Raw genomic sequence first — 16,383 nt, 5'->3', positions numbered from 1 at the left:
CAGGGGGCGTCTTCGTTTTAAATTCTAATACGCAGTAGATGTATAGATGAATATGAAGAATATGACATTCGATCAGATCGTATAGAGTAGGAATATCGCTGTATCATAACTGATGTCAACTCTTTTCTTGCTATCAAATTTCCATTTCTGTGTATTCTTCTTCCACAACTTAAAATAAGGAATATTATGTACGCCTCCCAAGCTTAAACTGGTACATTTTATTTCTTTTAGGCGACAATATTCTTATTATTTGTTCAAGTCTTGAACGCCTCATGGATTGCGAAGCAACTCGGTCTGCTATTCATATTAAACAATTATATTCTGACATCGTTTAATTCAAATATCTAAATGTAAAATCTCGCACCCAAAGGCTCCATAGCTCTGCCATCCACACATCTTTCCGTTGTTGTGATACTCTCCCATTGATCTGAAGACTGGTGTTGTGTCTTTATCTCTTAAGACATGGTTCTCAAAACTTCAAGTCCAAGGTATTAATGTGAGTTAAATTAAATCCAAAGACCCGATACTAATTGGCAATGCAAGAGAATGACATGTATTTATGTTTTTCATATTTTGCAATTCATGATTCTTACAATATACTATTTGGATACTTGCGAATGAATTTCCCTTGATGTTATTCTTAATTGTTACTGAATAAAAACAAACCCATTATTATATATATATATTCATATATAAATATAAATGTGTGTTTGTCTATGGACCTATGACGGATGGACATTCAACGTGATTCTTTCTTTGATCCAATGATAGTCGCCGCCTTCTGATTATGTGCATCTTAATGAGAACAGTCAGCTGTTTTAACAATAACGACTGCGTAAGCATTTTCGGTCATTGACAAAGGAGCAGTTTCCCTCTCTTGGATTTTGTTTGAATGGTGTGCTCTGTAAGATGTGTCTTAAATGAAAGCATCCTCAATGGGGTGCAGCAAAGTGGAAAAGCAGACGATTTTGGTGATATGAAATGTATTATTACTGATTCGCACACTTTCGCACACACCCATGACCTTATAAAACAGTTAGAAGGCTATGATCTTTATAAGCCCTGTGCTTTGTAACTCTGGAATATTATGAGGAAATAGGGGGAAACGGGGTTTTAAATCACAACCCCAAAATCCAAAAATCACCTCTATCTGGTAATATCAACATGTTTTTCAAAATAAAATGCATGTACAGTACACGGAACAACAATTTCCGATTATAAGCCAGAACTGCACCTCGATTTTCCGTGGATTTAGGCGAGTTATTATCTTCTGCGCATGTAGATTAACATGTGTAAAATCACTATTATGATTCTGTCCCGGCTTTTTGGCGGTGACCATCATGAGATCAAATTGACGAAACATGTACGGAATGTTATTGAGATGACATTGACGGAGACAATCACAATGAATTCGTTAAGAAACCGATGAATGTCCATCCGTAATAGGTCCATGGTTTGTCCGAGTCAGCTCCATATTATCAGCCTCTCCCAAATGTTTAAAATTCCAATGCAATAATGACCTTATATCATACGATGAGATTTCCTTTTAACCCAAGTCAGTCCCATAAAATGTGGCCACCTCAATATTTGTACACACTTGCACAGCGCCCTCTTCATATCCATGTTTAAATTCAATGTCCTGCTTGAGCCACAACATGTACATGTATTCAAACTCGCGCTTCGATCTCGCTGCCTGAATATAAGCTGATATAATGTTGATAGGCATATTTCAAATTTTAAGTTAGGGAGGGGAGAGCTGCAACCACCACATCCCACCCCGCCACATCGTAAAGCTTTTAGTATAAGATGTAATGGGTTTCTCATATGGTTCTTTTTATTCTACTGATGGATAAAGAGCTACACTGATTAGCAGATCAAAAGTATAATATTGTTTAATAGAGATGAGAATTCAGTGTAAACAGCTACCTAATCTTACTTACTCCAACCGATTTAGACGGACTGTTAATAAGTGCAACCTAATCATTGCTGCCGAACAACTTTTGACAATATTTTGTCTTCAGCAAATGGCGAAACTTTTCTATTCCTTTGGTAGTTCACCAACAATCACGTTTATTTATTTATGATTTCTTTCTACAGGGAAGTTTCATTCAGTTCCACTGGAAGCCAGTGGATCTGCTTTTCAAGAAAGTCCTGGATAAAACAATGACAGTATAAAAACATGAGTATAATAATACAACAATTAAAAATTGTACATACATGTGAAATATCAAATTAAGCATATCGTTTTAAAAATAAGACTATTTTATAGTTAAGAACCTATTCACTGACATCGGGCGTGCATTCATTAAAAAATAACTTAAAGACTTGCCCGAGGTTTACAAGACATACATGTAACAACACTTACATTACATGATAGTTTTCGTCTATATAGATGGCAATGAACTTTAAAGTGGAATAATTGATAGGGGTTCTACCGTTCATTTCCATGAACTAAAATACAATAATGTCCTAAACTGGCTTATTGTTGCAGTATTCCTTTCTCTCTCTCTCTCTCTCTGTTCCCCTCTCTCTGTATCTTACTTTTCCCTTTCTCTCTGACTCTCGCTCTCTCTCTCTCTCTCTCTGTATCGGATGATGCTTAAAAAGGAAGAGAAAACGGGGAACTCGGGGCAAAAAACGAGAAAATGCGGAAAAAAGAATATAGAAGTTGCGAATCCATAAACATATCTATTGATAAGTACCTAATCCTTTTGAGTCGATCAAGGTTAGTGATGTTATTTTGGCACAACTTCTCGATTCTTTTGTAACAAATTGAACTCCTCATTTTTTCTTTTCTTTTTTTCATTGGAAAGAGGGCGTTTGCGTTATTAATGCTTGTACGCAGTAGACGTATAGATGAATATGAAAAATAATATATAAAATATTCATTATTAATCAGATCGTATGAATATATCTATATCATTAATGATGTCAACTTTTTGCTTGCTAAATTTCCTTTTCTGTGTATTCTTCTTCCCCAACTAAAGATAACGAATATTATGCACTCTTTCCAAACTTAAACTAGCTGTTACACTTTATATTTCTAGGCGACACTATCTTTTCATTAGATTTTTCTAGTCTTAAACGCCTCAAGAATTGCGAAGCAGCTCATTCTGCTATTCATATTAAACAATTATATTCTGACATCGTTTAATTCAAATATCTAAATGTAAAATCCCGCACCCAAAGGCTCCATAGCTCTGCCATCCACACATCTTTCCGTTGTTGTGATACTCTCCCATTGATCTGAAGACTGGTGTTGTGTCTTTATCTCTTAGTACCTTGCTCTCAAAACTTCGAGTCCAATGTATTAATGTAAGTTAAATCCAAAGACCCGATACTAATTGGCAATTCAGGAGAATGACATGTATTTATGTTTTTCATATTTTGCAATTCATGATTCTTACGATATTATTCGGATACTTGCAAATCAATTTCCCTTGATGATATTCTTAATTGGTACTGAATAAAAACAAACCCATTATTATATATATTTGTGTTTATCCAAGTCAGCTCCATATTATCAGCCACTCCCAAATGTTTAAAATTCGAATGCATAGTTAATGACCTTATATTATACAATGCGATTTCTTTTAAATCCAGGTCAGTCCCATGAAATGTGGCCATTCTCAATGTTTAATTTGTACCCACTTGCACAGCGCCCTCTTCATATCCATGTTCAATGTCCTGCTTGAGCAACATGTACATGTATTTACTTCTTTTATTTTATCTACAGCAATAGGCCTATGCATGAACATAATGATTGTTGTCTCACTCCTTTCGTTTCCAATTTTAAGGTTAACACCAATGTTTTCAGTCCGTTTGAATTATACTTACAACTAATTGTCCGTTGAATCTAGAAAAGACGACAGGTTATAGTTATTATTCATCGTTTTCCTTTCTCGGCATCCATGTGACTCTTTTGGTTGGCTCCGCTATTCACTTTTTTCTTGATTTTGTTTATGCTGAATAGATAATTATTGTAATAATAATAATATTAATCACCATCATCATCATCAGCATCATCACCTTTGTCATCTGCAATTTCTTTCTACTATATAAGGACTACATTTGTTCAATCCTATTTTGATAAATGAAGCATTCGGAATTTCCCCTTCCATTTACATTTACATACGTATACAAAAATATACAAAACAAACACTCTTTGAAAATAAAAGAATAAGACTATGATAACCTTAATAATCGTCAGATTTTATTGTACTGTTCATAAACATGGAAAGTTCCCATTCTGTCATAATATGTCATCATAATAATTATGTAACCAAATCTTGGCACAACACATATTCTTTACTATGATTGTGAAAGACATTGCCCAGGATAGATGCGAGCAACCCTTGAGACTTGAAAGCATTTAAAAGAAATATAGGGCAGTTGCATTCATGACCCCTCCCAGCATACAATTGAAGGGAACATACTATCACAGTATCATATTCGAATATGATAATTGTACAAAGAATCATATACACTCATAATAAAAAGGAAATGAGACATTAAACAGAAGTATCATTCAAACTCAAAACATAATATCTTACAGTATGAGTCAATAAATTCACGAGAACACTTATACAGTTATCTCATTAGCAATACTTGGTAAATATAATGAAAGAAATAATTATATGCAAATCGGAAGAGGTTTATTATGTAATACAAAAATGAATGCTAGAAATCAAATCCTCCATCAATTTTACATATCGTCACATTAATAATTACCATCACATTTTTTCTTTTATATGAATGCAGTGTATATTAATTTCGATTTAATACGATTCAATTTGATTCAATGTGGTTCCATTTGTATTTTTCCAAGGTAAAACCATTGAAATGTTACATGGGATCTTTTTTGCAAGGAATAGAAAATACATATGTAAACACAAAAACAGTAATAATCGGAATACATAAGTGATAAATATATACACAGTCGTTGACATCTTATACATTAAAACGTAAACTAACCTATAGCATGAGCACTAAGAAAGAATAAAAGGGGAAAAGGTATGAAAGGGGAAGAATGACAGTAGATCAAGGTTAGGAGAGAAGGAAATGAGTCAGAGGAAGGAGAACAATATAGAGAGAAAGGAAAAGAGCCGATGCAAGGTAAAGAACAGAGAAGTAGGGACGGTTGTAAGAAGAAGGAGAGAATATCATGAAATGATAAAGGTATTTAAGAAGAAGATAATGAACTCCCATTTTAAAATTAGTTAACACATTCGTATATTGACATGGAAGTGTAACAGAAGACAATTACGAAAAAGATAATATAATAAGAAAGAACCGGGAAATTAGAAGGGAAAGAAGGTGAAACTGACATAGTAAGTGCTGACATATTAACTTCATGAAAAGTTTTTTTTTTTTTTTTAATATAATATATGTAGACAGGGTATGTGATGGTTTTCGAAATGGTTGATATTCGCATATTCCATTCAAACAAAAGCTAAACTGCAATAGAAGATGGAATATCAGTTTTCGCATTAGATTACAATGTCAGCTGTAAGTACAAGACTTAATTCATACGGGCAATTTAATATTGCAATTGTACATATTTATACAAGCTGGAAGTCGATGTGAAGGCCACAGACATCGATCGAAGTCATCGTCTCTTTACGAAGAAACGTACGACGGACGACGAAGCCCGACCACAGCCAAGACCCCTCATCATCAAGTTTGCAAGATATAATGTCCGTCAACGCGTCTATGCCGCGAAAACAAAGCTGAAAAAAACACAGATCTTCATCCGCGAACACCTGACAGCCGCTCGCCAACGAATCATGAGAGAGACACTCAAATGCCCATCGATTGCGAAGGCATGGACGATTGATGGGAAAATTCGTGCACTGACCAAAGACAACGCGGTCGTGTCCGTCAGAACCCTGAACGATCTCGACAGACTGTGAGGTACGCACTTTTGACAAAACTTATGTTTTTTTGTTTTACTTTAAATGATTAAATACCCATGTATCTCTTGTAAAAAAGTTGTAAAACATAACCATAATGCTATCATGTGTATATGTTATAAACAATGGGCACATTTAACATGTTCTTCTGCTTCACGAGAATTGTTCTTATCTCAGAAGGATTGGATGTGCACACCGTGCATGTTTAAAGAGTTACCAAACAACCCCGATTGCTTAAGTTTTGTAGTAACAGACCACGAGACCCCTCCCACTGACGAGCTAAATATAGATTATCCTCATTTAGCTGTACAAGAAGAACAGTTGAACACAACTTACAAGAACTTTGATGCTATGCAGAACTTGATGAAATTCCAGAATGGATTACACTTGATTCATTTAAATGTTTGTTCGCTCTATAAATGTATTGATGAGATCAGAAGCAAATTTGTGAACGCCAATTTTGATATTCTGACATTCAGTGAAACCATGCTTGACTCCTCCATTCCAGATGCTTGTATTAATATTGACGGATTTTCAATGATACGCAAAGATAGAAATAGACACGGTGGAGGAGTTATATCATACGTGAAGAATTGTATAATATATAAAGTGAGAAATGATTTAAGCTGTGATGACTTAGAAATGATCATACTACAGGTTGATCCACTAAAGCAAAAACCTTTTCTTGTTTGTATATGGTATAGACCACCTAATTCTTCGTTGGAGGTTTTTGATAAGTTAGAAAAATTGCTACAAGACATTGAATTAACTGGCCTCGAAGTTTTGTTGATGGGTGACTTAAATTGTGATATCATGAACTCTCACCCAAGCTGCAATACTAATCGGCTTTTGACTTTGCTTGAAAATTACCACTTAAAGCAACTAATCTCTAAACCGACTAGAATTACTCGTAACTCTAGTAGTACAATAGACTTAATCATTACCTCCAGCGAAGAAAAGGTCAGCTTTAATGATGTAGTTCAGATTGGCTTGAGTGATCACTACATGATCGTAGCCTCGTGGGGCAACATCAGAACTAGGGTTAATGAACATAAGTATATCACCTTTCGTGATGTTAACAAAATGAATGTTGATAATTTTCAAGGAGAATTGTTAAATGAATCATGGAATGATGTACACAATATAAACGATGTGGATGAATCTTATTGTACATTTGCAACAACGTTTAAAAGGATTGTTGATAAGCATGCCCCAATGAAGACGAAGAGGGTCAAACAAAATAATGTCCCATGGATAACAAAAGAAATAAAGGACATGATGAAAGAAAGAGATAAACAGAAGAGGAAAGCTAAGCGCATTGGCAATGTTGATGAATGGGAAAGTTATAAGAAGTTAAGAAATAGTGTTACTACATTATTGCGAAATTCAAAAAAGGTGTACTTACAAGATAAAATAAAGGAAAATGCAGGTAATAGTGCAGCGATTTGGAAAGCACTTAGATGTATGATCCCTAATAAACGGAGTAACTCTCGTATTCCTGGTATTAAATTTAATGATGAAACGATTAATAACGATCATGAAATGGCTAACATTTTTAATGATTTTTTTGTCAGTATTGCACGAACATTACATGATGGTTGTAATTCAGATGGTGACTTTACTTCCTTTTTAAAAAGGGCAGATACAACATTTGAATTTAAGGCTGTTTTGATCGAAGATGTAAAAAGAGTGCTGACAAATATTCCTGAAAATAAGGCCACTGGTTTGGATGACTTACCGGCTAAAATGATTAAAATGGCAATGTCCTACATTGTCTCACCATTGACACACTTGATAAATTTGTCTCTAACCAGTGGCGTAATCCCGAAGGAATGGAAAACTGCAGTAGTAATCCCCATATTCAAAAGTGGGGATGTTTTTGAATTGTCAAACTACCGACCGATCTCGATCCTCCCGATCCTATCTAAAGTTATTGAAAGGATTGTGCATGAACAGGTCACTGAATATCTTACACAAAATTCGTTGTTGTACAGTCACCAATCTGGATTTCGCCAAAACTATTCATCCGCAACAGCCCTCTTGAACCTTACTGAAGATCTATTATCTAATATGGATAACGGTCTGGTAACCGCATTTGTAGCGTTGGATTTAAAGAAAGCGTTTGATACTGTCGATCACAATCTGCTCGTAAAGAAACTCGAATGGTACGGATTTGATCAAAATAGTGCATCTTGGTTCAAAAACTATTTGAGTGAGCGCACACAAGTCACCAAAGTAAATGGTATTACATCATCTGTTGGGAAAGTAGAGTGCGGAGTCCCACAAGGATCAATATTGGGGCCGATGTTATTCCTAATATTCATAAATGACATTGCAAATGTGGTGAAGCATTCATCAATATCATTATTTGCAGATGATACGTGTATATATTATTCCTCCAATAGTGCCAATGATGTATCAAACAAGGTTAATGATGATTTAAATACTGTAACTTTATGGCTGAATGCTAACAGGCTGATACTTAATATGAGCAAAACTGAATATATGCTTATTGGATCCCATAAACGAGTAAAGCAGTTTCATAATGTAAATATTAATATACACATCGGTAACAATGCACTGAAAGAAGTTTATAGTTGTAAATATCTTGGCGTAATTCTTGATCCTAGTTTGAATTGGAAACTGCACATAGACCATGTACGCAAAAAAGTTGTCCGAGGCTTATTTCTCTTCCGTAAAGTCAGACCTATTGTTGACTTGTGTACTGCTAGAATGCTATACTTTAGTATTATTCAAACACACTTTGATTACTGCTCTATAATTTGGAATAATGCTACTCAAGTCGTATTAAATAAGCTACGTGTTCTACAGAATAGAGCTGTACGGATTATGGTTAAGGCACCTTTTGAGCAAAGAACTCGAGAAATCTACCAACAAGCAAAGATAATCCCAATCGTTGATAGATGGACAAGAGGAAATTTAATCATGCTATTCAAGATAATGCACGACTTAACTCCAACGTACTTATCTTCACGAGTTGAATTACGACATAATCCACACAATTTAAGAAATAGCGATCATAAAATTCAGCTTCCAAAGCCTAAGACCGAGTTTTTGAGAAGAAGTTTCTTTTATCATAGCTCCAAATTATTCAATTGCCTCTCTTTTGAAACGCGAACCTTAGACACACTGGCTACCTTTGTTCGCACCATTGATTTGAATGAACTCATGTAGACTGAACATTATCTTGCCCTTTTTACAATTTTTACAATTTTTACCTTCAATTTGATATTCTATTGGTTATGTTTTAAATAGATATATATATATATATATATATATATATTTTTTTTTTTTTGATTAAATATTTTTTTTATAGTTTTTTTTATTGTTGTTTTTTTAAATAGTTTTTTAAACACGATAAATATTATACCCATCCTCTTATTCCTGTCTTGTGTTTTTTTTTTTATTCTTATGTTTACCTTGATGTTTTTTGTGTTATGTTAACGGTTTTACAGTTTTACTCGTATGCTTGTTGTCGTCCTAGTTGAATATCTGCAATCAACTGTCTTATTGCTTGTTTGTTTTGTACTTTAATCTGTTAGATATTTATTTGTTTGACTATACATGTATATATTCATTGCCTTACTTCTTGCATTTGCAACGTTTTACATATTATTGTATAATTCACTGTATATTTATTGTTATTTTTATGTTTGTGGACCCCTTTGAAAATCAGCTGTGCTGAAAGGGCCATCCACCCTATGAGAGGAAATGAATAAATAAATAAATAAAAATACAATTATTATCGTTATTCAATGTGAGCTGTTACACGCACTCATGGAAAAGGGAATGAAGGATTTCAGATAGCGGTATGTTCTACACTTTGCAGACGTGAGTCGTTTACCTGATCGCATCCAACAACATTCAAGTTAGTCTACCTTATAAAGAAAAGAAATCCAGTAACAACATACAACAGAGTAGTGAGCAAAATTGTTTTAAACTAAAATAATCAGGAATGCAAACAAGAACTTGTAGAGATTACATGTAGGCATACCACAACAATCGATTTAAGATCGATGGGGATAATGAATAAGACATGACCTACAGTCAGTGGGATACAGGGGTAAATCCCATGAGCTACAGAGCATAACACGAGTCGGCGCGACGACTGTTCACGTGAATGTACATAGTATGCTATTCCAATCACATTAACTATTACATCCTCACCGGGTACCTATTTTAAAACACCTGGGTGGGGAGGAGTAATGTAGATTAAATGCCTTGCTCATTGATATGAGTGTCGTACAGGGCCTCGAACACAAGATGTTTATACATTTCCAGTCAAGTGATGAAACCACTCGACTACGACACCTCTATGATAATGATGGAAAAAGAAGCAAGGAAATTCCGTAAATTAAAAAAAGAACGTTAATTGCGCTGGTTCATGATTGATAAAACTCGACAATGAGGAGAGAGAAAGAGAGACAGCTATAGAGAAGGGGGTTATATAGGCCTATATATCTGAATTAGAGACTGGAGTAACAATAATTGAATTAAACATTTGTATAATTAATTTTATTTCAATGATGTGGACAAACGTCTGACTACTTCTAAGTTCAAAATCATATAATTATTGGATCAGTAGGGGTTTCATTAAACAACATAACAATAAGGAAATATTTATACAGTAGGCTTGCGGGTGCACCATGTGAGAGAGAGAGAGAGAGGGTTGAGAGAGAGAAGGAAATATTTATACAGCGCATTATACTGCCGGTTAAATCCCTTTGCGCTGTACATGGTAATGCAGAATATTATTGGATTCTGAAAACTAATGTCAACAACAAATATAGCCATGCTCATTGAAATACACCTAACTACATATACATTGGAACATATATACGCAATAAACGAAAAGATAGATACATACAGTAAACAAATTTAAGGCACATTATATTATTTACGTTCAAATTGTCATGCAAACATTCTTGTCACTTTATATCACAATACATAAATGAGGATGAATAAAATTCATCACGTTTAAATTCAAGATAATGGTTTCTAATATATATATATATATAGTTAGTTAGTCATGCGTGCAACAAAATAGAACTAAATTGTAAATAAACGACGTACGCCATTCTTTATAATCTAATCAATATATACAAAATACTCAATTTCAGTAAACAATATTTGGCGCTAGTTAACAATATTTTGCTGATACCCAACGGAATAGATCATGCTAATTAATACAAATACTATATAGTAACACCGCCGCAACAACCACATCATCAACAATACCACAACAATAACAACAAAAGCAACGACTACTACTACTATTACTAGTGATATCAGTGCGCTATACAATAAACAATTAGTTACATAAATACAGAAATATATCAAAAATGTTAAGCTGAATGCCACATGATTTACTCTTAATAATGTTCTTGCATTACATGTAATAGTGTACAATCACTAGATGAACTTGTAGAAAAATAGCTGATTGGATATTTCAAATTCTTATGCATTTATACAGCCTTAATTTATAGTTAGTCAGTAATTTATAACTTGCGTTGCAAAGACCCTCCTTCGTATGGGCACATACAATTTGGATACGTTATTTACAAATTATCAACAGACAAAATGAGCAACTCAAATATATCAGACAAGATTGTTTTCCCTTTCAAAATGAAAATCAAAAATCATAAGAAACCTTTTATGTGATACATGCAACAGTTCATATACAAGAGATATTGGATAAAACAAATATAGATTGCTTTATTTGTGAATTAAAAGGGTCTTCATTGGCCTTTTTGGAAGGGCGATGTAGGCCTACATGACTAGATACATTCCTTCATTTCCTATCTGTGGATACTACTCCAAAAGGTTTACCCTAAAACTCCTGCCCTTGTTTGAAACCTACATAGCAAATATGGCGTGTAAAGCACTGCCAGTTGAACAATTCAAATTCGAAAAGAAATATTACTGTATTAAAAAAAACAATAACAATGATATTTTACAACATTTTGGCCCTTTTACAAGTTTTGAGATTTCCACCGTGTTAATCCAAGTAGGCCTAACACCCTTTAAAGTATATTGCCTGTGTATATTAAATGAATGAACACTGAGAGTGACATTTTGAAGGGAAATCAAAATCACAATTTCTTAAACAAATTAACGAAAGCTGCAATACCGATGTAAAGCATACACATCCGTCTAAATCATATGAATGTCAACGTGATTCAGTGGATGAATATTAAAGTCGATTGCATGAAAATTGCCAAAGAAAAAAATCTGATGATGTGTTTGAGGCACTTTTCATTTCCGCCCATATTTCCTGTTCGTGTGCAAAGGTTGTCTGCTCCGTCTGATTCGTCAGATCGAGTGTGGTGCCACTTCTATGATTAAGCAAAGTTAAGACTATAGCGATGGAGAGAGAGAGAGAGAGAGAGAGAGAGAGGGGAGAGAGAGAGAAAGAGTGTGAGAGAGAGAGAAAGCCGAGAGAGAGAGAGGGAGAGAGAGAAAGCCGAGAGAGAGAGAGAGAGAGAGAGAGAGAGAGAAAAAGAGAGAGAAAGAGAGAGAGAAAGAGAGAGAGAGAAGTGTAAATGTGTGCATCAACATACAAACAGCGCTACATTAAAAAATAATCATATAGAGCAGTAAACGGAGGGCAATGAAGAGAGATTGAATATCACACAGCTTTACGTCAAACAGAATCATCCTTACTAATTTAATTTTGAATTTATTTTCTTTTACAACATGTAAACGGGAAAAATCTGTTAATCAGTGATAATGAATACGTTGAAAACGTCTTAATACAAATATGCGCGAATAATCTAAAGAAATAAGCCAACATGTAATATGAAAAATGGTATAAATAACTTTAGTTTATCACTTCGCTAATCCAGTAACCTAAGCCAATTATGCAATAGGCACCCTTGAACATTTATGACTACACATTTCCAAAGGAATATTAATTTACATGCACGCCATTTGTCAACTCTTTGTTACATTTTGCCCAGATTAATTGATGTGAGACTATTTTTTTTGTATTTTTTTTGTATTCTATTTATTTAATCACGGTTAAAAAGCCTGCTATCAGCTAGAAGATGCTTTTTATCAAGGCCGTGAACAACAATTGAACACAACAAGTAAACGAATACAACAATTTTATACAAAAGAAATCACAAAAAATTATCATAACAACATACTAAGATGAAAACAAACAAAATGAATACAAAATTACTTGGATAACAGAAACAATGGAGGGGTGTATTGTTTAAGAGAGAGATATAAGACGTGCGAATGTTGCCAGGCTATTTTTAATCGGATGTTTGCCGGTAGGTTATTGACAAGTTTTGAGGCTGAATAGAGAGGGCTCTTTCTGAGGTAATTTGTATATGAGGGGTACATAATGTCAGTTCCTTTCATTCTCGATGAAAACAGAGATAAACAATTAAACACAGTAACTAACACTTGTATGTCTATTATAGCGTTTTGTTAATGTGAAAGGATACTTCTACAACCAGGGTCTGAAAATCAGACTATTACTTAGGTGATTGCATTCACTTATGTCGATTCGACAACTAATAGTCGTTATTTTCCCACAAAACGCCATTTTCAAACCTTTTCTTTTTGAGGGAAGTCTTTAATAAGTATTGTCTTTCAAATGCCATTGGAATTCAACCTTTGCATTTGTTTGACATGCAAATGGGACATGTAGTACCTTAAAGAGCACTGCAAGCCTGGAAGTAAGAGTTTGAAGGACTTACCCACGTGGTTTGCCATGCTCCACCTCCACCTCCATGACCTGATCTTTATTGCAAGCAATTATGACATCATCCACGCCCTCATCTGAACCGCATCGTATGAATCTACCAGTATCAAAATAGACAGAATACAGCATTTTTCCTTTCGTGCTCCTAGTGATTTTTGTAATTGTTTTAATGTGATTCTACAAGATGGAAATGCTCATCAACATTTGAAAGACCAAATACCCCCATTTTTACGATTTTCTTTCACGATAGACTATTGTTAAATGACTAATCTCACTCATGGGGCGAATGGTATGAAACCAATTGCAAATCATCTTAAAGAGGAAAAATTTATGTTTATTTTGAGATATGAAAGATAAGTACTATTTATTTTTTTAATTTGAAAATTCTTAATATAAATAGTGTACACTTTTTTCGGGGGGGGGGGGGGACTGAGCGTATTATGGAAAGGAAAAATGATGGGAGAGAGAACGAGAGAGAGAGAGGGGGGGGGGTTAAAGAAATGAAACATATCAAAGTGCTCTTTTAACAAAATGACCTAATGTCTCACCTGATAATCTTCAGATGTTTGAGGTTGTGTGGTGAACTGAAAGCTTGTAAGATTAGTTCCATCTTACTGTTACCAATGTTAAGATCCCTGAATGTCACCTTGACGAGCTGAGGGGAGATCATCAGGATGGCATTGGGTAGTGAAGTGGGCTCCTCATGCAAACCAGCCGGTCGACGTTCAAACTCATGTGTTTGAATTGTGAGTTCTGTTGCTCCTGGTAGATGGATCCTCTGGATGACGTCATAGTTGATCTTGCTCCATACCTGTATAGTGACCCTCTTCGCACTATCAAACATCGAATCCTGCCATCCTTTTAGTGTGTTACTATCCACTGTCAGCTCAGTCAGGGTGGGGCTCGTGGTACAACTCTGGCCGTGATCATGTACATAACAAAAAGGAAATCAAAGTGCACTAGCACATGTAGTATGTTCGATTGTTGGTAAATATGTAATGTTTCATGTAAAAAGCAACCCAAATCGTAAAAAAATTGATTATGCTAGCCTCATGGGTATTGTAGAATATATACAATGATTTCAAAAAGACATGAGCCAAACAAATTAGACAAAGCTTTTGCAAATGCAAATATAAGTTGCATGATAGTCAAAGTTATAAGAATTTTTGTTTGCTTTCATGCACTACAACTATTGTACATGTTTATCATTCATAATTTCCCAATAGAAATATGTTAAAGGCAAGTACAGTTTATAGATTCAATGAAACGAAGACCAGTCTAATTAGCCGTACATTAGGATGAACACCTTCTAAATAATTTACAATCAGTTAAATGAAATGCAAGTATTTCGTACTCCGTATATGCAATATTCCAATAAAATGTAACTGGCATGCCATACATGTATAAGAGTCTGAAATAGTAATTTTGAAAATGATTTTTAAAAAATCAAATGTTATATCATGATTAGTACATTAAACCTTTGTCGATGTATATAGTAAGAGTTAATTAATCATAGTACTTGAATTGTGATGCACAGTGGGCCATTTAGGAATGTCCGATGTCAAATTTTACTGCAGGATTAACAGATATTTAATATGAAACATGTCCACAGGTACTAATATACCACCATATAATTGAGCGTTTGAAGTAATGTTTCGTCCCAACAGATTCTTATTTGTAGGTGTTATAATGCATAGGCATATCGTGAGGAAGGCGGGCGAAGTGGCCGTGTCCCCCATTGAAGAAAAATATAGGCGAAACAAGACATTAAATGGGTGTATTAAACACCTTTTGGCTCCTTGTAGACCGCCGGGTGAACCCTCAAAAGTGCCTTAGTTTTTGTGTTTTGTGACCCATCCTCGGCATCTACTTGAAAATGACCTCTAATATGTAGAAAAATATACTGAAGATGATGGTGCAACTCGTCAGTAGAAAAAACTGCACACAAATTAATAATGTCCAAATCAATTTTTAATAAATATGACAAACGCCCTCTTGGGTCCTGTCTGAGACAGCTGTGTGTTATGCTATAGGGAAATGACTTGTATTGATATAGAGCAAAGCTGCAGTGCAGTCCAAATTAATATTCCCATTTCCTCACCCCTATCTTTCCTCATTCCTTCCCTTTCCCCTCTTTCTTTTCATATCCCCTCTAAGCACTCTTTCTCTCTTCGTCCCTTTCTTCCTCTTTTCTCGTTCACCTTTCTTTTCCTATCCCCTTCTCTCTTTCCTCACCCCTTCTCTCTTTCCTCACCTCCTCTCTCTCTCTTCCTCATATTCCCTCCCTTTCTCTACTTTCCTTCACCCCTCTCTCTTTCCCAATCCCTCTTCCCTCTCACTCTTTCCCAATCCCTCTCCCCTCTCACTCTTTCCCACTTCTATCTCTTTCTATTTCATTACATTAAATATATATATATATATATATTTCAGAGAATGGCATATCTTTAAATAAAATAAATCATAATTTAAAACAAAGTTTGTAAGGTATGTTTGACCAAGTATAATCTGGTTTCACATCAAATATATGACATATTACTATCTCATTCTCAAAATACATGGTCAATAATAATAATTACATGTAAGCCTGCTTGACTACATGGATACTGCTCTTCGGGTTGATGTAGAGAATGATTCATCATCAGTTATACAACACATTGTCAATTCACATTAAAATATTTTCAATAACAAACATTCTTTCAAGCGATTGCTCGAAAAAGTGTTACGACATGTATGTAT

General features: G+C 34.7%; 1 protein-coding gene across 1 annotated transcript; it reads right to left on the bottom strand.

Annotated features, from left to right (window-relative positions):
- Positions 1-9,672: 9,672 nt before the first annotated feature.
- Positions 9,673-14,509, bottom strand: LOC105446592. The gene is made up of 3 exons (XM_030995544.1): positions 14,196-14,509; positions 13,643-13,744; positions 9,673-12,290 (listed from the first exon to the last, which is right to left on the bottom strand). Exons 1-3 carry the CDS (start codon positions 14,489-14,491, stop codon positions 12,275-12,277), a joined length of 414 nt encoding a protein of 137 aa, XP_030851404.1. The 5' UTR covers positions 14,492-14,509; the 3' UTR covers positions 9,673-12,274.
- Positions 14,510-16,383: the final 1,874 nt, after the last annotated feature.

The sequence above is a fragment of the Strongylocentrotus purpuratus genome, unplaced genomic scaffold (genome assembly GCF_000002235.5).
Source record: "Strongylocentrotus purpuratus isolate Spur 01 unplaced genomic scaffold, Spur_5.0 spur5_scaffold_21, whole genome shotgun sequence".
NCBI lineage: Eukaryota > Metazoa > Echinodermata > Echinoidea > Camarodonta > Strongylocentrotidae > Strongylocentrotus > Strongylocentrotus purpuratus.
This window is presented reverse-complemented; position numbering and strand designations above follow the sequence as displayed.